The sequence below is a fragment of the Salmo salar genome, chromosome ssa17 (genome assembly GCF_905237065.1).
Source record: "Salmo salar chromosome ssa17, Ssal_v3.1, whole genome shotgun sequence".
Lineage (NCBI taxonomy): Eukaryota > Metazoa > Chordata > Actinopteri > Salmoniformes > Salmonidae > Salmo > Salmo salar.
Window position 1 is genome coordinate 12,194,960 of NC_059458.1, and position 23,289 is coordinate 12,218,248.

The 23,289-nt window shown below is 46.0% G+C and overlaps 1 protein-coding gene and 1 pseudogene across 2 annotated transcripts in view; both read left to right on the forward strand.

The window, feature by feature from the left end:
- Nucleotides 1-23,289, forward strand: part of ahr1b (aryl hydrocarbon receptor) — a 73,096-nt gene that overhangs the window by 32,279 nt on the left and 17,528 nt on the right. For both annotated transcript variants that reach the window (XM_014151584.2, XM_014151585.2), the window contains 4 exons: nucleotides 4,443-4,532; nucleotides 7,948-8,071; nucleotides 8,966-9,099; nucleotides 18,415-18,617. In XM_014151584.2, coding sequence (XP_014007059.1) covers nucleotides 4,443-4,532; nucleotides 7,948-8,071; nucleotides 8,966-9,099; nucleotides 18,415-18,617 — 551 coding nt within the window. The remainder of the gene's footprint in view (nucleotides 1-4,442; nucleotides 4,533-7,947; nucleotides 8,072-8,965; nucleotides 9,100-18,414; nucleotides 18,618-23,289) is intronic.
- LOC106575219 (polyadenylate-binding protein 1-like) lies at nucleotides 10,319-15,763 on the forward strand (annotated as a pseudogene).

Here is a 23,289-nt window from a genome sequence, read left to right on the forward strand (position 1 = left end):
GCCTGCCAGTCTGTTCCAGTGTCTGGCCTGCCAGTCTGTTCCAGTGTCTGGCCTACCAGTCTGTTCCAGTGTATGCCCTGCCAGTCTGTTCCAGTGTCTGGCCTGCCAGTCTGTTCCAGTGTCTGGCCTGCCAGTCTGTTCCAGTGTATGGCCTGCCAGTCTGTTCCAGCGTCTGGCCTGCCAGTCTGTTCCAGCGTCTGGCCTGCCAGTCTGTTCCAGCGTCTGGCCTGCCAGTCTGTTCCAGCGTCTGGCCTGCCAGTCTGTTCCAGCGTCTGGCCTGCCAGTCTGTTCCAACGTCTGGCCTGCCAGTCTGTTCCAGCGTCTGGCCTGCCAGTCTGTTCCAGCGTTTGGCCTGCCAGTCTGTTCCAGCGTTTGGCCTGCCAGTCTGTTCCAGTGTTTGGCCTGCCAGTCTGTTCCAGTGTTTGGCCTGCCAGTCTGTTCCAGTGTTTGGCCTGCCAGTCTGTTCCAGTGTTTGGCCTGCCAGTCTGTTCCAGTGTTTGGCTTGCCAGTCTGTTCCAGTGTTTGGCCTGCCAGTCTGTTCCAGTGTTTGCCCTGCCAGTCTGTTCCAGTGTTTGGCCTGCCAGTCTGTTCCAGTGTTTGGCCTGCCAGTCTGTTCCAGTGTTTGGCCTGCCAGTCTGTTCCAGTGTTTTGCCTGCCAATCTGTTCCAATGTTTGCCTTGCCAATCTGTTCCAGTGTTTGGCTTGCCAATCTGTTCCAGTGTTTGGCCTGCCAATCTGTTCCAGTGTTTGCCTTGCCAATCTGTTCCAGTGTTTGGCTTGCCAGTCTGTTCCAGTGTCTGGCCTGCAAGTCTGTTCCAGTGTCTGGCCTGCCAGTCTGTTCAAGTGTCTGGCCTGCCAGTCTGTTCAAGTGTCTGGCCTGCCAGTCTGTTCCAGTGTCTGGCCTGCCAGTCTGTTCCAGTGTATGCCCTGCCAGTCTGTTCCAGTGTATGCCCTGCCAGTCTGTTCCAGTGTCTGGCCTGCCAGTCTGTTCCAGTGTCTGGCCTGCCAGTCTGTTCCAGTGTATGGCCTGCCAGTCTGTTCCAGCGTCTGGCCTGCCAGTCTGTTCCAGCGTCTGGCCTGCCAGTCTGTTCCAGCGTCTGGCCTGCCAGTCTGTTCCAGCGTCTGGCCTGCCAGTCTGTTCCAGCGTCTGGCCTGCCAGTCTGTTCCAGTGTTTGGCCTGCCAGTCTGTTCCAGTGTTTGCCCTGCCAGTCTGTTCCAGTGTTTGGCCTGCCAGTCTGTTCCAGTGTTTGGCTTGCCAATCTGTTCCAGTGTTTGGCCTGCCAGTCTGTTCCAGTGTTTGGCTTGCCAGTCTGTTCCAGTGTTTGGCCTGCCAGTCTGTTCCAGTGTTTGGCCTGCCAGTCTGTTCCAGTGTTTGGCCTGCCAGTCTGTTCCAGTGTTTGGCCTGCCAGTCTGTTCCAGTGTTTGGCCTGCCAGTCTGTTCCAGTGTTTGGCTTGCCAATCTGTTCCAGTGTTTGGCTTGCCAATCTGTTCCAGTGTTTGGCTTGCCAATCTGTTCCAGTGTTTGGCCTGCCAATCTGTTCCAGTGTTTGGCCTGCCAATCTGTTCCAGTGTTTGCCTTGCCAATCTGTTCCAGTGTTTGGCTTGCCAGTCTGTTCCAGTGTTTGGCTTGCCAATCTGTTCCAGTGTTTGGCTTGCCAATCTGTTCCAGTGTTTGCCCTGCCAGTCTGTTCCAGTGTTTGGCCTGCCAGTCTGTTCCAGTGTTTGGCTTGCCAATCTGTTCCAGTGTTTGGCCTGCCAGTCTGTTCCAGTGTTTGGCCTGCCAGTCTGTTCCAGTGTTTGGCTTGCCAGTCTGTTCCAGTGTTTGGCCTGCCAGTCTGTTCCAGTGTTTGGCCTGCCAGTCTGTTCCAGTGTTTGGCTTGCCAATCTGTTCCAGTGTTTGGCCTGCCAGTCTGTTCCAGTGTTTGGCCTGCCAGTCTGTTCCAGTGTTTGGCTTGCCAGTCTGTTCCAGTGTTTGGCTTGCCAATCTGTTCCAGTGTTTGGCCTGCCAATCTGTTCCAGTGTTTGCCTTGCCAGTCTGTTCCAGTGTTTGGCTTGCCAGTCTGTTCCAGTGTTTGGCCTGCCAGTCTGTTCCAGTGTTTGGCCTGCCAGTCTGTTCCAGTGTTTGGCTTGCCAATCTGTTCCAGTGTTTGGCCTGCCAGTCTGTTCCAGTGTTTGGCCTGCCAGTCTGTTCCAGTGTTTGGCTTGCCAGTCTGTTCCAGTGTTTGGCCTGCCAGTCTGTTCCAGTGTTTGGCCTGCCAGTCTGTTCCAGTGTTTGGCTTGCCAGTCTGTTCCAGTGTTTGGCTTGCCAATCTGTTCCAGTGTTTGGCCTGCCAGTCTGTTCCAGTGTTTGGCTTGCCAGTCTGTTCCAGTGTTTGGCCTGCCAATCTGTTCCAGTGTTTGGCCTGCCAGTCTGTTCCAGTGTTTGGCCTGCCAGTCTGTTCCAGTGTTTGGCTTGCCAATCTGTTCCAGTGTTTGGCCTGCCAGTCTGTTCCAGTGTTTGGCCTGCCAGTCTGTTCCAGTGTTTGGCTTGCCAGTCTGTTCCAGTGTTTGGCTTGCCAATCTGTTCCAGTGTTTGGCCTGCCAGTCTGTTCCAGTGTTTGCTGTCACTGTCACTGGGCATACATCCAGACCAGATAACATACAGGCTGGGAAAACAAACAGCTAGCTGTGCCATGTTGACGACTGGAACAGGCTCTCTCAATCTCTCCCTTACTCCATCTCTCTCTTTTTCGTATCCCTCTCTCTTTCTATCTCCCTTCATCCTTCCTGCCTCTCTCGTGATCTTTTCTCTCTCCATTCTCAGTGCGTCTCTCACATCCCCTTGCCACTCTGTGTTTTGTTCTGTCTGCCGACGGCCGCTTTAACTACAGAAGGCAGCGTTCTTTCATCCTGGACAAGTGCATGATGTCCACAGCCCCATGAAATATGAAAAATACATTTTTGATCAAGATGTTTGGTGACTGCCCATGAACCCGACCCCCCCCAGGGAGGTGACTGTGTGTTCTTCAGCTAGACAGATGAATCTAAATATTTATACAGAGAGCCTGAACACCGCTCTGCTTTCTGAGTGTTTGTGTACAGTGTGGGGGCGTCGGACCACAGAGATAGAACTAGGAAGTGGAGGATGGGGCTGCTGAGGAGAGAAGGAAGGACTTATAGATAGCCCGGGGTGGCAGTCTTGGTGGCAGCTTTCTGCATATGTTTTGAGGGAGCGTAGGCCTGCATAATAAAGAAGAAGCTATATGAGCCGGCAGCTGCGAGCCCATGGATGTCAGGGTTTCAGACAGGACTAGGGGCCTTCAGGTTTAAACACAGAAATAAAGGCAGGCCGGGACAAGCAGTTTGTGGCCCTTGAATTCATTATAGCTTACCCAGACAAAAGCTAAGAAGTACGGTACACAGCGCTAACTGGGGGAATATGATGCTGGGTCTGCCAGGTAGAACTTGAGTCATATAGTTATTTACTTGCTAAAGGGATGGAATCATCCAACCTGATATTATCTGGGTTATGTTTCTCTGGGTGACATCCATGGAAAAAGGACTTGATGAAGATAATGACCGTGTATGTTAGGCTATGAGGCTATGGTTTCCATCCAATGCAGATTGTGTAATGGGGTTCTCCTTGCTGACATGTTGGAAATGAATATGATGGGGTATTAGAGGATGTGAGCGTCAGGACAGCTGCCCTGTAGTGCCGTCGGTTGGTTTAGGGAACATGTAACCACGCACGCACACATACACACCTAGAGCTAACAGAGTGACAGAACGACTCCTTTGCCCCTGAGCATTGTGGGGGGGAAGATGGAATAGCAAAGTGTGAGATACTGTATGGTTCTGTTTCTCCCTCTCTCTCCTCCTTCCCCTCTTCCTCCCCTCCTCCCCCTCTCCTCCTCCCCTCCCCCTCATCTCCAGCCTGTCTTTGTGTTCATGTGACACTTCCTCAGAGTGGGGCCGCTTGCCTCTCCTCACCTCACCTCTCCTCCACTGCTCCTCTCCTCCCCCTCTCCTGTCCTCCACAGCCTGTCATGCCCCCGTTTGCAGTTTCTCTTTTTGTTTCCCCCCTTCGTTTCCCGCCCTCTGTTTCCCCCTCTCTCAGTTGAGTCTGTCAGAATAGACCAGGTTTGAACGACCTCCTGTCCTCAGGAACCTGTCTGTCTGCACACTGTAGTCTGTCCTGCTGTTTTATACATGCTTGGTGTTGGCAGTCAAATACAAAACACACCAAATGGCACAAATGTATCACTATAATAGGGGTTGTCACTGTCTTCTCGTGATGGATAACAAACACGATCATTCAAAAGCTGTTATTCATATGCGTCAATCTTCCCAATATCCTCTTTGTCCAGCCAAAATAATTGCACTCTCTAACGTCTTTGATAGCAGTACGCAGTGAGGGACATTCCCTAACTTCCTGTCTGTTGTGACTTGTTCTCCCTCCTCAGGCCCTTAACGGTTTTGTCCTGGTCATCACTGCAGAGGGGATCATATTCTACTCCTCTCACACCATTCAGGATTACCTGGGATTCCACCAAGTAAGTCTCTGCTGCTGATCACAGGGCTCGCAGCCACTCAAACCCACTGACACACACACCATACACGCCATACATCACACACACACACACACACACTGCCGCTCAAACACGCACAGCAGAGAGAGGAGGATTGGGCCTGGCTACAGAGCTGCAGCATGGCGCAGAGGGAGTCTGGAGGTTAGATTAACCCTGGCCTAGGCCAAGCCATTTGGACAACAACATGACTCTGCCCTCATTCTATTTATGGCACGACCCAGGGAGTGCTGTGACACTGACTGAAAACTATAGTCCTACAGGTTTTTGTGCCAAACCAAATCTAGCGCACCAGATTCTAGCGCACCAGATTTCTAGTTATAATTGGGGTGGGAGTGAAAACCTACAGGAGGGTATCGCTCCAGGAACAGGGTTGGAGAGCCCTCTAATACACTCCACTGTATCCTGCCCCCCTTCTTTTCCCCAACAGTTGCAGCCAGAATGAAGGTGAAAACAAATATGCTACTGTACGGTGCCAACCTTCACCCAACACCGCCTTGTGTCCTTTCCTGCCCTTTGGCCCCACCTCCGGCCCCCTCCGTTCCCTAGTCTTGCCCTCTCTGCCCTCTGGTACCCAGCCCTGCTCTGTGCTAAGCGCTTTAGCTTGTTTGATTCAGGATTTCCACTGGATAAGAGTTTGATAACCCCGTCCAGAGAGGTCAAACGCAGGTTAATCATTTAATAAGAGCTGATCTATAGCATATTTAATCACATACCTCTATAAGCATGCATACTGTCTGTCCTACATTTCTTTAATTCATTTAACCCCCAGCAGCTGATTAACCGCTCTAATAGCCTTATTTATTCAGGTTGGATCGGTTTTTGATAACATCCATGCTTGCGTACACAGTTGAGCTAAGCTGTATTAGCAATTATTAACACCCCCTAAAGCTCTCTTTCTCTTTCCTTCTCTTTTTTCCTCTCTCTCTCTCTTTCCTTCTCTTTTCCTCTCTCTCTCGCCTTCTCTCTCTCTTTCCTTTTCTCTCTCTCTCTCTCTCCCTCTAGCTCTCGCTTTCTTTCTCTCTGTGGTCATCAGTTAGAGGCTGCTGAGGGGAGGACGGCTCACAATGGCTGGAAAGGAGCAAATGGAATGGCGTCAAATGTATTTGATACCATTCCCTGAAGTCCGCTCCAGCCATTACCACGAGCCCGTCCTCCCCAATTAAGGTGCCATCAACCTACTGTGGTGTGCAGTACTGCTGTACAATGGCTTGCGAAAGTATTCACCCCCTTGGCATTTTTTCTATTTTGTTGCCTTACAACCTGGAATTAAAATTTATTTTTGGGGGGGTTTGTATCATTTGATTTTCACAACATACCTACCACTTTGAAGATACAAAATATTTTTTATTGTGAAACAAACAAGAAATAAGACAAAAAACTGGAGCGTGCATAACTATTCACCCCCCCAAAGTCAATACTTTGTAGAGCCACCTTTTGCAGCAATTACAGCTGCAAGTCTCTTGGAGTATGTCTCTATAAGCTTGGTACATCTAGCCACTGGGATTTTTGCCCATTCTTCAAGGCAAAACTGCTCCAGCTCCTTCAAGTTGGATGGGTTCCACTGGTGTACAGCAATCTTTAAGTCATACCACAGATTCTCAATTGGATTGAGGTCTGGGCTTTGACTAGGCCATTCCAAGACATTTAAATGTTTCCCCTTAAACCACTCGAGTGTTGCTTTAGCAGTATGCTTAGGGTCATTGTCCTGCTGGAAGGTGAACCTCTGTCCCAGTCTCAAATCTCTGGAAGACTGAAACGGGTTTCCCTCAAGAATTTCCCTGTATTTAGCACCATCCATCATTCCTTCAATTCTGACCAGTTTCCCAGTCCCTGCCATATGAAAAACATCCCCACAGTATGATGATGCCACCACCATGCTTCACTGTGGGGATGGTGTTCTCGGGGTGATGAAAGGTGTTGGGTTTGCGCCAGACATAGCGTTTTCCTTGATGGCCAAAAAGCTCCATTTTAGTCTCATCTGACCAGAGTACCTTCTTCCATATGTTTGGGGAGTCTCCCACATGCCTTTTGGCGAACACCAAATGTGTTTGCTTATTTTGTTCTTTAAGCAATGGCTTTTTTCTGTCCACTCTTCCGTAAAGCCCAGCTCTGTGGAGTGTACGACATAAAGTGGTCCTATGGACAGATACTCCAATCTCTGCTGTGGAGCTTTGCAGCTCCTTCAGGGTTATCTTTGGTCTCTTTGTTGCCTCTCTGATTAATGCCCTCCTTGCCTGGTCCGTGAGTTTCGGTGGGCGGCCCTCTCTTGGAAAGTTTGTTGTAGTGCCATATTCTTTCCATTTTTTAATAATGGATTTAATGGTGCTCCTTGGGATGTTCAAAGTTTTGTGGATATGTTTTTATAACCCAACCCTGATCTGTACTTCTCCACAACTTTGTCCCTGACCTGTTTGGAGAGCTCCTTGGTCTTCATAGTGTCGCTTGCTAGGTGGTGCCCCTTGCTTAGTGGTGTTGTGGACTCGGTGGCCTATCAGATCAGGTGTATATATACTGAGATTATGTGACAGATCATGTGACAATTAGATTGCACACAGGTGGGTTTAATTTAACATAATTGTATGACTCCTGAAGGTAATTGGTTGCACCAGATCTTATTTAGGGGCTTCATAGCAAAGGGGGTGAATGGATATGTACGCACCACTTTTCCGTTTTTTATTGTTTAGAATTTTTTGAAACAAGTAATTTTTTTCATTTCAATTCACCAATTTTGACTATTTTGTGTATGGCCATTACATGAAATCCAAATATAAATCCATTTAAGTTGCAGGTTGTAATGAAACAAAATAGGAAAAATGCAAAGGGGGTGGAATACTTTTGCAAGGCACTGTAACTACAAGCTGCTGTAGAAGAAATGTTCCCACAGTGTGAGCCACACCTCTCAGGCCTTGTTTCATTTCAACAACCATCACTTCACATCTACAGCACTGACCGAAATCCTTTTGGATGTGGCTGCCTGTTGTGGAGCTGTGTGTATGGTAATGAGAAGTAGCACTGAGATGCTAGTGTGATACGGAACCTCAGGCTGTGCTGTGTCCATGTCACCACTCTCTGTGTCCATGTCACCACTCTCTGAGGTGGTCAGCTCATGCCCTAACCTTCCTCCTCAGTGCAAGCCCACAAAACAAGGGCTCGAGTGTGTGTGTGTGTGTGTGTGTGTGTGTGTGTGTGTGTGTGTGTGTGTGTGTGTGTGTGTGTGTGTGTGTGTGTGTGTGTGTGTGTGTATCATCTTACTGATTCTACAGGAGTGAATTCAATTGTGTGTAGGTTATTTTTCAGGAAGTCAGACAATAGTTCCCAGTCCTATGTGTTGGTACACGTGACTGTTCCGAAGACCTCTCTCTTTCTCTCCTTGTTCCAGACGGACGTGATGCACCAGAGTGTGTTTGATCTGATCCACACTGAGGACCAGCAGGAGTTTAGGAGGAACCTGCACTGGGCTCTCAACCCCCCGGCCGTGCCCCAGCAGGTGGAGTCACCCCCAGGTCAGTCTAACACTACCCCCTTTTATGCCGGGCCGACGCATTTTCACAAAGCTTTCCAAGCCCACTGTGAGCCTTTCACATTACTAGCTAGCGATGTATGTTTGATGCTCTGTTGCAAATTTACAGATGGCATATATATGCCATACTGAAATTGAACTTGTGGAAGGGGCTGAGGTGAACTACTAGCAGAAAAAACTAAAGATAAAAAGGAGATGCCAGTTTGATGCTTTGTTTCAGTATGATAGTTAGTCGAATTGAAGTCGTCGTTTAACTTTAAAGTGACACACACATTCAGTGACAGTATACACCATACTGGTTGACGTTCACTACTAGCAGAAAAAAAAAACATGAAAACATGATCAAACGAAGAACTGCAATGAGTCAGCCTGAAGTCACTCACACCCAATGGGTTAACTTTTCCCTAAAAACAGCTGACCCCAATTTCCCCAGCTGAGCTCTGTGCAGAGAGGGACAGAGGAAGAGCATGGAGAGAGAGAGAGAGAGAGAGAGAGAGAGAGAGAGAGAGAAAGAGAGAGAGAGGAGGAGAGAGAGTAGAGAAGATGGAGAGAGGGAGGTGACCTTTATCAGGCACTCCATGACTTTGAGAGTAAATGTTAGAACACACACAGCCGTCTGTTTTAATTAGGCAGGGGTTAACGCTAGCTAGCGTAGCGTTACCATGGTACTTTAGAACAGGCACGGAATGGAGAGAGGGAGGGACAGACTGGAGCTACACACCCACATGCACATACACACACTCACCAAACATACCGTAGTGTGGGAGCATCGGAACCCTGTTAAACTCTGTTGAACAGACATATTAATAGACCACAAATGAAGTAGCCATTGAATATAGTGATTTGACTTTGTCCTTGTCCTGATTCTATTCCTCAGATGGAAAACCAGTCCCCAGCTCGTCCCTGGTGACCTATAACCCCGACCAGCTGCCTCCAGAGAACTCCTCCTTCCTGGAAAGGAACTTCGTCTGTCGCTTCCGCTGTCTCCTCGACAACTCCTCTGGCTTCCTGGTTTGTAACCAATCATATTCCTCCTCTCTCAACCTCATACACACAGGAGTACTGGAGACTGACATGTCTCCTTTTGGGAATATTTTTCTTGCAATTATGTTTGAGCTCATGTTAGAGATTTGCCCTCCATTGAAGACAGCCATTGTTGGACTTATGGTCTGTGTATGCATGTATATAAGGAAGAAGGCGTGTAAGTGTCTGTGCGTGCGAGCGTCCTTACTTTCGTGTGTACTGCACTCTTGCTTGCGTGCCTACATCTACAAGTGTGTGTGTGTGTCAGATCACACCTCAGCTTTATTAGAAGAGAGTGTTCCTGCCTACTTTGCCACTGTGACTGTGTCCCATGACTGTACTGAGGGAAGCTGAGCCGTACAAGAACAAAGGCCTGGGAATACCCAGATACTTCTAGTCTGGCTCCTGGCGTGGAGTGTCCCGACTCCCGCCAGAGAGCCCCAGAGGCAGGCTCTTTACAGGACTACTGAACCCCCCCCCCTTATCCCTACCCTCTCCTTCCTTTCGCCACTTCTCCGTCAGCATCCCAGCATCCCAGCACTCTGAGGCCAAAGGAGACTATTTTCTCCCAGCTACAGTAGCTAGAGAGCCATAGAGAGCCTATTAGCCTGGTCAGCATGGGGTCGTACCACTTCAGACCACGGCGGGATCAGAAGCCACTATCCACCCTCAGTAATCCGTCTTAAAGAGCCACAGGGTCGTGGGGGAAAAGGGCTTTCAATCTGCCCTCCAGAGGAGGAGAGCACCCAGAGAGGAATTTGCTTAGTAGTCAGAGTAGCTCGAGGACTCCCAAAGGACTCAATCTTCTCCTCAGACTAAAGGAGAAGATTTGTATGTGTGTGTGTGTGTGTGTGTGTGTGTGTGTGTGTGTGTGTGTGTGTGTGTGTGTGTGTGTCACATTGACGTGGCTAGAACACAGTAACATACAAGTAAATGTATTGATGTAGGGGCCTACAGGATAGTCCGTGTGCAGTTAGAAAAGCATACTCAGAAAGCTGTGAGGGATATCTGCCTGTGCTTGCTGTTAAAGCTGGCATGCAGGGCTCGTGGTGGTGGTGTGGGTGTGTCATAGTGGGAGACCGTAGCATGACCCCCTCGCCCCCTCCGCTCCTCCTAGCCTCTCCATCTCACCAGTACAGATCGGTACCATGCAGAGTAGCGGGGGGCAGGTGGTTGGGGATGGGAGGGGAGGGGGAAGGGAAGAAGAAAGGAGAGTAAGATCGGGGTACTTCTCAACTTTGTGGAGGTCATTTGCGTGAGCGGTAAGCCCAGGGTCTGGCTCGGACTAATTTCCATAGCATTGTTTTGGTAATCCTATTGCTATTTGAGGGTAGATTCTTGACATTATTGCACCTCGCCTTATGCCCAGAAGGATCAATGTACAAGTGCTAGGGGGAGATGGGAGGAGAGGGCTATAAGACCCACCACACCATACTGGCCTCGCATGAGAGGATACGGGCCGAGAGTAGAGGAGGAGGAGAAATAGGAAAAAGGGAGAGCAGAGGAGGGGTGGAGAGAGTTAGGGAGAGGATAGTTGGGAGGACGAGGCCCAACTTAAACTCGTCAAGAAGAAGAAAGAAATGAATTCCAATTACCATTCTCATAAACTTTGTGTACCATTTCTATCTCATCTTTGAATTGTTGATGTAATCACTACAGAGGACGCAGAGCAGAGGACAAAGTATCCAGTTACATTACAGTACTTTGGTGTTTTATCCCTTCCTTGCATGTTCTCTAATCTTCAATTACTACCGTCTCCCCTCAAGGCCCCCTCAGCCTTGTACAAGCTTGTATCCCAAATGACACCCTATCCCCTATATAAGTGCACTACTTTTGCCACAGCCCTATAAACCCTTGTCAAAATCAGTGTGCTAAATTGGGAATAGGGTGCCATTTAGGACGCAGGCCAAGTCTCATCTGGGGTCATCAGTTCCCTCCTAAACATCATGTTCCTATTATATGAGGGTTATTACATACAGCATGTTGTATTGTATCTGACTCTAGTAGAAGGATAATGAACAAGTTAATTGAATCCTTTTTGCTTTTCCTCATTTTGCTGAAGTACTGTGAACTCTAATTACATTCGCCCTCGAGCATTCAGCTGTTATAGAAAGTAAAAGAGATGCATTAATAATAATGTTCTTTTTTTTTCTCCCCATTCTTGTTTTTATAAATCGGACAATATTCAACATGACATTGTTCATTATAATAATGCCTGTCGTCTCGATCTCAAACACACAAGTCCTTGCATGGTTTTTGTTGTCGTTAGAATCCGTCAGCTAGTAGGCCATGAAATCTTAGGAGGCTACCGTTTGGCTCAGGAAAAAGCCATTTCTTCCTGTGAGAATGTCTTGCTTCGACATTCACTCATGTGAAACGTTGTCTGAATAAAGATTGCACTGGAGACTGACTTTGAGCAGGAGACACAATCCCATCAATATTCCAGTAGGAGATTCAAGCTGTCACACAAATCAAGCTCAAAGAATTCTGCTTTTGCTGGTTTGACAGTTACATGTCCCGGTGAATTGACACACGTACAGTAGTTTCATTAGTTCATCCTGGTCGTCTGTGCTGGAATCTCTCGTGACACGCTGTTAGCTGACCAGCGCATGCAATATTTCTTTCTGGTTGCGTGATCATTTGTAACCTAGTAGTAGCAAGTCCAGACCTTCATTACATAAACAGAAGGTATGTTCCCCAACCAGAACCAAATGTTGCGTGCTGGCCATTTAAACGAGAGACTAGGTCATTTGTACTGCTGTAGTAGCGTTCTATTCAACTACAGCCCTTCATTACAATAACAGAAGATCCAGTATGTTCCTGACCTGAAGGTCCAGTATGTTCCTGACCTGAAGGTCCAGTATGTTCCTGACCTGAAGGTCCAGTATGTTCCAGACCTGAAGGTCCAGTATGTTCCTGACCTGAAGGTCCAGTATGTTCCAGACCTGAAGGTCCAGTATGTTCCAGACCTGAAGGTCCAGTATGTTCCTGACCTGAAGGTCCAGTATGTTCCTGACCTGAAGGTCCAGTATGTTTCAGACCTGAAGGTCCAGTATGTTCCAGACCTGAAGGTCCAGTATGTTCCAGACATGAAGGTCCAGTATGTTCCTGACCTGAAGGTCCAGTATGTTCCAGACATGAAGGTCCAGTATGTTCCTGACCTGAAGGTCCAGTATGTTCCTAACCTGCAGCTTAAGCAGAAATCCACAGGACAGGCGGGAACTCAAAAATACCGTCCCAGCTCCTAGTAATTACTCAAAGCCAATTAGCTCTACGTCCTGACGTTTTAACAGGGACAGAAGAAGAAGTTCCCTTTCATTAGCTCCATGACACACTGTCAGGAGAGGGACTGATGTGTTACCGTGGAAACAGGCCACGGAGAAGGAAAAGAACATAACATAGCTCTCTAAGTATCTTCTCCGATGCGTCCTGTCCTGTCCTGTCATGTCACACAAAGAGCTCAGAGCGAGCCTGACACTGACATGTCACATTTCGGTTACTTACTATGAATGTAAATAAGTATTTCTGCCCACCCCCCCAGTCCAAAAGCCACATGCAAAGGCTTCCCTAGCTTTTCTAATTAGCAATTTGATGAGCAGGGTTATGGCCTACTGAGTTATGGCTGGGGATGACAGGGGATCTTGTATGTTTACAGTGTGATCGAAGGGCCCCCAGGCCTCAGCCAGACTAGCGAGGGACAGAGAGACAGGCTAAAAGACAGGCTCAGCCATTAAGACTGGTCTCTCTCTCTCCATCTTCCGCTCTCTCTCCCTCTCTTATCTGTCTCTCTCTCTCTCTCTCTCTCGCTATCACTCTCTGTCTCTCTCTGTCTTTGTGTGTCTCTCTCTCTCTCCTTTCTAGAGGTGACTGTTGTAAATAATGCTGAATGCGTGCGACAGGGTGAAACGAAACAGGCACTCTGAGTGGAGTTGGGAGAAGTGAGCACATGTGATATCATTTTCATTGTCACAAAGGCAGCAGAGGAATATGTTATGCAATTGAATGGGAGAGCGAGGAGAGAGTCCTAGTCTCTCTCTAGTCTAGACTGCTGTGGTTGGCTAAGGAAGATTATTTGAAGCATTCACTCTCTCCTGACACTCCTCAGCTCTCTTTACAGCATACAAATGAATAACATCCCCACTGTAGTATACAAACAGATATAAATAGCAAGCCTGACTGACACAGAGCTCTATTACATTTTTAAACGGTTTAGTTTTACAGGGGTATTGCTCATTCAACCTCTCACTGAAGGTGCAACGACTGTGAACCAAACGCTATTCCTCTAACGTGAGTCTGCACGATTTGAAGATAGAAAATCATTCAAACCTACTCGTTTCTATTTTATTATTTGGCATACTTTTATCCATCGATAAAGAGAACATGCTTAGTGTTTGCCATGTGTATCCTGTGTTGAAGTTATAATAGTCATTTCTATCTATATATATATCTCTCTCTGACTTCCCAAACTGTTAAAAAATAAAGATTGAGGTCCTGGAAACTACATGACTATGATGCAATAAAGGAAAGATGGCACGCCAGAATTGCATTTGACGCTACATCACTTATGACATCACAAACGAGTCTGTTCCGGGAATTTAAACACGTGACAGCTGTTCATTCCCCTGTCATTCTGTGTTCTTGAGCTAGCTTCGATACGTGTGAATTAGGTCCAAAATCTCCAAAATGAATTCTTTCTATGTCGGTGACCTCCACCAAAACGTCACCGAGGCAGACCTAAACAAGATGTTTAGTGAGGCCGGACCAATCTTTTCTGTCCGTGTATGTAGGGATCGGGTTACACATCGTTCCTTCGGGTACGCCTACGTTAACTTCTATCAACCAGACGATGCTGAGCGCGCCCTGCTCATGTTCAGCAATGAAATGCTTGAAGGAAGATATCTGCGCATCATGAGGTCTGATCCTGACCGTACCCTGAGGAAGAGTGGGGTGGGAAACATCTTCATCAGGAACCTGGACAAGAAGTGTAACAAACAAAAACCTTTACGAGACCTTCTCAGCATTTGGAGACATCTACTCTAGCAAGGTAGTTTGTGACGAGAATGGCCATTCCAAGGGTTATGGTTATATTCAATACAAGACCCAGGAGCCTGCTGATAGAGCCATCGAGAAATTAAATGGCATGTTAATGGGTAACGAAAAGTGTTTATCGAGCGCTTTAAGTCACGCAAAGAGCGAGAGGAGGTACTTGGAGCCAAGGCCAGAGAGTTCAACAATGTGTTTGTCAAGAATCTTGGCAGAGACGTGAACGATGAGAAACTGATGGAGCTTTTTGGAAAATATGGACCGACCGTTAGTGTCAAGGTTATGAAATGGGATAACGGGAAGTCAAGTGGGTTCGGTTTTGTTTGCTTCGAGAGGCATGAGGATGCACAGAGAGCCGTGAACGAGATGAGCAGGAAGGAGCTAAACGGGAGGCTGATATATGTAGGCCGTGCCCAGAAGAAAGCAGAGCGCCAGACGTTGCTGAAACTCAAGTTTGGGCAGAAGAAGCCTGACCCCAAGGCCAAATACAGAGGTATAAATATATTTGTAAAGAACCTGGATGATGCCTTTGATGATCACCGTTTAAGGAAGGAGTTTTCTGCATTCGGAACAATCATCAGCGCCAAGGTGATGACGGAGAGCGGCCGCGGCAAAGGCTTTGGCTTTGTTTCCCTCTCCTTCCCCGAGGAGGCCACCAAGGCTGTGACGGAGATGAATGGCCGTATCGTGGGCACCAAGCCGCTTTACGTGGCCCTGGCTCAGAGCAAGGAACAGCGCCAACAATACCTGGCAGACAGGTACAAGCAGAGGATGGTCAGTGTCATGGCAGTGCCCAACCCCATCATCAACTCCTACCAGCTTCCTATTCCACAGGTAAATCCAAACAAGAGTCCATGCAGACAATAATATATCCAACTTGGACATGAGTAATGAACATTTTATTGAGAAATGCTAACTTCGAATTCCATATAGCCTTTTATTCCAATGTGTACATTCCACAGGCCCAGTCCCATGCAGCTGCCTACTACTTCAGCAATCAACTGGCCCAGCTGAGTTCCAGCCCTGGCGTGATGCCCGTGCAGCGGATAGCCACTCAGGCCTTGGGCCATCGCCCACATCATCCTGCCAGTGCAGATGCAGCCACTGCCATGAGCAAGCCTCAGTACAAGTATATGTGATAGAATTAAATGTGCCTTAAAAAAATACTTAAGTACAGTACCATAAAGTGTACCAGCAATCAATATGCTCATCATTCATCTGAGTGTGAGCTCTATTGATGTCTAAGCAGTTTGATTGTTGATGTCTAGGAAATCCTATATGTGGAACATACAGCCAGCTTCTTATTCATGAACAAGCGTGACTGAAGTAAGTTTTGTTGTGCTCGTGAATCATTTCTCATATCTTCCCTCTTTCAGGAATTCAACATTCGCAGCTGGCGATGGCGTACACAATAATTCCTCTGCTCCCCACGGCAGTCCATATTTAAGGCCTGGAGCCTCACCAAGCTAAAGCCGGACAGAAATCTGTCCCAAACACTGGAGCTTGAAGCCAAAAGAGGGACAGGGTCCTTCAAACTTCCATCACAGAATAAGAAAGAAAAATTTGAACAAAATGTATATTTTACAGTAAAGGCCCAGTGCAGTCAAAATTATGTTTCCTGTGTTTTGTGTCATAACATCTGATGAAACTAAGACTGTAAAAGTATGAAAACATTTATCAGTGTTATTTCCTAATAGTTGCTGGTTGAAAATACAATCTACGCAGAACCTTGTAATCAGCAGGTTTTGCATGGGTGGAGTTATAGCCTGCCTGGTGACATCAGCTAGACCTTGAAAAAATGTTGAGGTCTGAAAAAAGGTGAATATGAGTTTCCTTTGTTTTACTTCTTTTTACTGTGTTTGTGTGTTGCTGACATGAGTCGGGCTCATGGTCGCTCATGGTCTCATGATGGGGAAGCCCTGCCTGCGACTTCATAATCAGTGTCGGCCCATGGCCCAAAAGGGAGTTTCCTCTTTGTCTAATGGTTAAGATGTTGGTTTCTCCTGTGGTAGACCCTTGTTCAGATCCCGCCCGTGACATTAACTGTCTCGTGCATGGACAAGATAGCTGAGTAGTTTGAAACTGAAGACTGGCTGAAATATAATTTCAAACACACCGATACACACACCATCTTGGTAGTGTTGATCTCCAGGCCCTTGTTGAGTTGGTCCTGCAGGTTCGACATGATGGTGTGTTGCTCGGCACCCTGTAGACACTTGGCTATTCCACCAGCCCATAGCACTGCTCCACGATCAGAGGGACAAGCTGGGGGAGGGAGGGACAGTGACTTAAGGGATGGAAAGTTGCCAAAACACTGTTCTTCAAAACGCACACTGTTTTGATCCATCAGTGTGTCTCCCTCCGGGATGAAACAAATCTCGGCACATCTTAAAGGCCATCAATGGGACGACAGGCCTAAATACTGCACAGTACATCCATGTCTTACAGTAGCTGCACCGCTCTACACCAGACCTGGGTTCAATTAGTATCCATTTTCTTTCGAATACTTTCAGCTTTTCGATTTCGTCTGAGTGCAGATGTGCAGGGTTGGCACTTTGCACTTTTGAAACTATTCCATTGGCACCAGACAAGCTCAGTCAAGTGCACAAATACAAGTACTATTTAAATACTACTATTTTATTTTATTATTTTCAAACTAGTAATAAAATAGTATACTTTTAGTATTTACTAATAGTATTTTCTACTACTACTATATGGTAACCTGCCTAATTGACTACCGACCCGTAGAACTCACGTCTGCAGCCATGAAATGCTTTGAAAGGCTGGTCGAGGCTCACATCAACACCATAATCCCAGAACACCTGGACAAAAGGAACACCGATGTGAAAATGCTATACATTGACATTCTGCTCAGTGTTCAACACCATAGTGCCCTCAAAGCTCATCACTAAGCTAAGGACCCTGGGACTAAACACCTCCCTCTGCAACTGGATCCTGGACTTCCTGACGGGCCGCCCCCAGGTGGTAAGGGTAGGTAACAACACATCCGCCATGCTGATCCTCAACACAGGGGCCCCTCCGGGGTGCGTGCTCAGTCCCCTCCTGTACTCTCTGTTCACTCATGACTGCACGGCCAGGCATGACTCCAACACCATCATTAAGTTTGCCGATGACACAACAGTGGTAGGCCTGATCACCGACAACAATGAGACAGCCTATAGGGAGGAGGTCAGACACCTGACCGTGTGGTGCAAGGACAACAACCTCTCCCTCAACGTGATCAAGACAAAGGAGATGATTGTGGACTACAGGAAAAAGAGGACCGAGCACGCCCCCATTCTCATCGACGGGGCTGTAGTGGAGCAGGTTGAGAGCTTCAAGTTCCTTGGCGTCCACATCACCAACAAACTAAATGGTCCAAGCACACCAAGACAGTCGTGAGGAGGGCACGACAAAACCTATTCCCCCTCAGAAGACTGAAAAGATTTGACATGGGTCCTTAGATCCTCAAAAGGTTTTACAGCTGCACCATCAAGAGCATCCTGACGGGTAGCATCACTGCCTGGTATGGCAACTGCTCGGCCTCCGACCGCAAGGCCCTGCAGAGGGTAGTGCATATGACCCAGTGCATCACCGGGGCCAAGCTTCCTGCCATCCAGGACCTCTATGCCAGGCGTGTCAGAGGAAGGTCCTAAAAATTGTCAAAGACTCCAGCCACCCTAGTCATAGACTGTTCTCTCTGCTACCACACGGCAAGCGGTACACGGAGCGCCAAGTCTAGGTCCAAGAGGCTTCTAAACAGCTTCTACCCCCAAGCCATAAGACTCCTGAACATCTAATCAAATGGCTACCCAGACTATTTGCATTGCCCCCCGCTACTCTCTGTTACTATCTATGCATAGGCACTTTAATAACTCCACATTCATGTACATATTACCTCAATTACCTCAACACTGGTACCTCCGCACATTGACTCTGTACTGGTACCCCCTGTATATAGCCCCGCTATTGTTATTTTACTGCTGCTCTTTAATTATTTGTTATTCTTATCTCTTACTTTTTGTTAGGTATTTTCTTAAAACTGCCTTGTTTAAGGGCTTGTAAGTAAGCATTTCACTGTAAGGTCTACACCTGTTGTATTCGGCACATGTGACAAATACAATGTGATTTCATTTGATTTGATACTGTCGTGTCACGTTGCTATCCTCCCAAGTCTCATTCATTACTTGACTATTGGTTTCTGAACAAATACTGTATGAGAAAGCCTGGACCAACTAGCTCTTTGTTTTTTCTCCCCAGGCCCTGACCCTCCAGGGCCGTCTGAAGTTCCTGCATGGCCAGAACTGCCGGCTGGATGACGGCTGCAACGTGCCTCCCCAGCTGGCCCTGTTTGCCATCGCTACCCCCCTCCAGCCTCCATCCATCCTGGAGATCAGGACCAAGAACATGATCTTCAGGACCAAACACAAGCTGGACTTCACCCCCATGGCCTGCGACGCCAAGTATGCCCACACTATTCAGTCTTACTTCACATTATGATGGAATGTTGTTAAAGTTCAAATTCCAGCGGTTATAGCTGGTTGAATTAACGTCATAAAAACAGAATTTGTTGTATTCTGGTTGTAATGACGTAATTTCAACCAGTTTTGCCTGCGGGGGTGTTGCTAGGAAGTTTGTTACTGTGAAGAGCAATTTCTTGTCATATGGCTATAATATGTTTGAAGTAGTGGTAATTCAAACATGTTTTCACTGCCATTGATGTCCTATTGTATAACAGTCTTGCAATGATTATTCTGCCTATATTCTGTCTCTAATAAAAAACTAAAAAGTGTTTTAAGTGAGAATAGTCTGAAGCCGAAAAAGAAAGGAAGCCGAAAAAGAAAGGAAATTCACGAGCACCAGAATGCCTATTCCGCCCATGCTCTACTAAGGTTTTCCAGCACACAGCTTTGACCTACTATAATAGCTATGTTGGTATTGTACTTCAAACTATGTGTAGGCAGGTTGAATAGGATTCAAACCTTCTCAAACAGCCTAATTCATAATCTTAGAGGTGGTGCTTCCACAATATTGTGATTTGTACCACATGCAAGGTAAAGTATTTGATTCTTCACACACCACAGTGAGAAGGTCTCATGCTACCTTTTCATGCTTTTTGTAATAAAATGAAAGCAAGCTTTGCTTTTATACTTACAAGACCATCAGGCTTCATTGAGCTGTTTCGTCTTGTAGTAATGTGGTGTATGCCTGTATTTGCTAAAACCTTTATTTTAGCAAAACATGTCTTTAAAAATAAATTATCATAATAACATCCTTTTTTGGTCTGTAAGTGGCCAACATAGCAACAGGTGGTGTGTTGGACTAGTAGCTCAGATAGAGCCTGTCTGCATGCCTGATTTCTGTAACCGTTAGCTTACCTGTGTAACATTGACATAAGCTCGGAACCAATTGTGTTATATATATTTATATATATTTTTTAATTTTATTTCCATGGTTTTTACACTGGAAGGTGATTACGCAACATTATAAAACAACATTATAATTAAGCAATAAGACCCGAGGCGGGGGGTGGTATATGGCCAATATACCACGGCTAAGGGCTGTTCTTTTGCACAACGTAATGCGAAGTGCCTGGATACAGCCCTTAGCTGTGGTATATTGGTCATGTACCACAAACCCCTGAGGGTTACCAACGTAATTAGAAGAGTAAAAATAAATGTTTTGTCATACCCGTGGTATACGGCGTTCAGACAATCAGTATTCAGGGCTCAAATCACCCAGTTTATAATAGAGCATAACACATGCTCTCCTTGTGAACCCTCACAATGTCATGCGTTTTATAATTTTTTTTTATTGATAACATTCCAGCTTATACTCCTACTTATCATTGCTCAACGCAAATTGGCAAGAGCAAGGAAACAAAGACTCAAGCAAATATTTACTATGCGATAACACAATGTAGCGGGCTAGATGACTACAGGAGCACAAAATATGAATGAGCTGTTCTCAATGGAAGGGTTCTGAAAAATAATTTCTCGCCAAGGCGAGGTGTGACCATGAATATATCATAGTCATCCACCTCGGTGGAAACGACTTGGGACACATACAGGGGACAGCCCTGGTGCGTCAGACGCGAGCTGATTAGGAGGTAGTCATCCAAATGTTCCCAGGACAACGGTGGTCTACTCTGTCATCACACAGTGGAGGAGTTGTATGTTTCAGTGGGAGGAGAACATCAACAAACACATAGAGATGGCCCGGCGCTCTGTCAACCAGCTGGTGTTTGCATTTCTCTGTTACAGGCACAATCGGCCACTTTGTCATAAATCACAATGTCCCTGGGCAGTACCGTAGGGCAGGGTTTGGTCCCCCCCCCGATGCAAGTTTAGTTTTTTGCCCTAGCACTACACAGCTGATTAAAATAATCAAAGCTTGATGATGAGTTGGTTATTTGAATCATCTGTGTAGTGCTTAGGCAAAAACCAAGGGAGGGATGGCGTGCATCTCACGAATGAGTGCAACAACCTCTTCCTTGAGAGTGAGAGCTGATCTCTCCTACGTTCTAGCAAGACGTACGCAGTAGTACACACTACCCCACTCACTGCCACTTGCCTCTCCACGAACCCAAGGTTATTTTAAGAACCACCTAATAAATGTAAATAAGGTTGTGTGTGTCGGGAGGGGACTGTCAAAACTATAAATGAAAGAATGGTCTAAATATGACCTAATGAATTTGCAATATGTACGATATGTTAGCTAGGTGGCTAACGTTTTCTAGGCTAGGGGTTAGGGTTAAGGTTAGGAGTGAGGTTAAAGGGTTTTAAGGTTATGGGAAGGGTTAGCTAACATGTTAAGTAGTTGCAAAGTAGCTAAAAAGTAGTAAGTAGTTGCAAAGTTGGTAGTTAGCTAAAATGCTAAAGTTGTCCATGATGAGCTTCAAACTACTTTTGAGTTGCTAGACATCCTTGTTATACGCCCATCCTTCCACCCGACCTACCACCCTCGAGACTTTTCCTATTTCTGAAGTAAATCTCTATTTGTGATGGCATGTTATAGAAGGATCCAGACACTTTTTTGTGATTTGGTATGTTTTTGAGAACATGCCATTTACATGAAAAACAGAGATTTAGGAAAAGTCTCCTTTAAGTAACCTTCTGTCTGATGTAACCATACCAAACTTAAAATAACACTTATTTCAGTGTGCCGGATTTACATTTACTATGTTACGTATAGTCTATGAGACTGACTGGCACACAGCAATGATTATTTTGTTGTTTTAACCTGGTGCAGCGTGTGGAGCCCCCTGACTACGTTTTACTTGTGGATGGCGATTTAAGATTTTCTGTGAACACACAGAAAAGTAATTTGACACTGTGTGCACGCATTTGGATTATAAGTGTCAATACGGCAGGAGAGGCAGTTTATGCCGGAGCTGGAATTTATTCGACAAGTGTTTGAAACAGCGATGCTGTCAGTCTGTTAACCTCTATGGGACCCCTTCCCGTTCTCATCCCGTTAACGGGATTGCTTAACAAGATAGCATGGCGTGAAATTCAAAACAGCAAAAATCGAATAATTTCAATTTCTCAAACAATCAACTATTTTACACCATTTGAAAGATAAACATCTCCTTAATCCAACCACATTATCCGATTTCAAAGAGGCTTTACGGCGAAAGCATAAAGTTAGATTATGTTAGGACAGTACATAGACAAAAAATTACACACAGCCATTTTCAATGCAAGGACAGGCGTCACCAAAAGCAGAAAACCAGCTGACAATCTTCATCAGATGACACTCCTAGGACATTATGTTAGACAATACATGCATTTTTTGTTCTATCAAGTTCATATTTATATCCAAAAACAGCATTTTACATTGGCGCGTGACGTTCAGGAAATGTATTTCCCCCAAAACTGCCGGTGAATCAGCACTACAATTTACAAAAATACTCGTCATAAACGTTGATAAAATATTAAACTGTTATTCAAAGAATTACGTCTCCTGAATGCAACCACATTGACAGATTTCAAAATAACTTTACTGGGAAAGCACACTTTGCAATAATCTGAGTACTGTGCTCAGAAAAATACACTACGCAATACAGATAGCCGCCATTTTGGAGTCATCTAAATGCATAAATAGCATTAGAAATATTCACTTATCTTTAATAATCTTCATCAGAAGGCACTTCCAGGTATCCCAGGTCCACAACAAATGTTGTTTTGTTTGATAAAGTTCATAATTTATGTCCAAATAACTCCATGTTGATAGCATGTTCAGTAAGCTAGGACACGTGAGGAAAGTGTCACGACGAAAAGTAAAAAAAAATCTATTTACGTTCGTTCAAACATGTCAAATGTTGTGTAGCATCAATCTTTAGGGCCTTTATAACGTGAAACTTCAGTAATATTCCAACCGGACCCATGCATTGTCTTGAAAAATGTTTTGGAACAGAGCTACCTCTCGCATGAATGCGCGCCAATGAACTGACATCCTCCCCTGGGTTACCAACTTCCCAGCCTTCTCATTCGGTCTCTGTTCATCATAGACGCCTCAAACAACTTTCTAAAGACTGTTGACATCTAGTGGAAGCCTTAGGAAGTGCAAAATGAATCCTTAGTCACTGTGTGTTCGATTGGCAATGACTTGAATAACCTACAGGCAGCAGATTTTTCATTTCCTGGTTGTATTTTTCTCAGGTTTTTGCCCGCCATATGAGTTCTGTTATACTCACAGACACCATTCAAACAGTTTTAGAAACTTCAGAGTGTTTTCTATCCAAATCTACTAATAATATGCATATTCTAGTTTTTGGGCCAGAGTAGTAACCTGTTTAAATTGGGTACGTTTTTCATCCGGCCATGAAAATACTGCCCCCTACCCCAACAGGTTTTAAGCATGCACAACTGAGATTCTGTTTACGTGTGTGTTTGGGGTTCAACCATTTACTATATGCGGTTCAACATAACTAATTTACTGTTTCTTAACAAATCAATTTATTTTCTTGGCTATGGTTTGTGTTGTGGTCTTGGTTGTTCTTAGTCGAGGAAATGTAGTGTAGCTAATTGCAGTGTTTACCTTGTCTGAAATCTGGCTAACGTTACCTCGTTACCGTAGCTTGGTCTGTACAATGCAAATGAATGTGATTAGAGGGGTATTTTTCACAACATT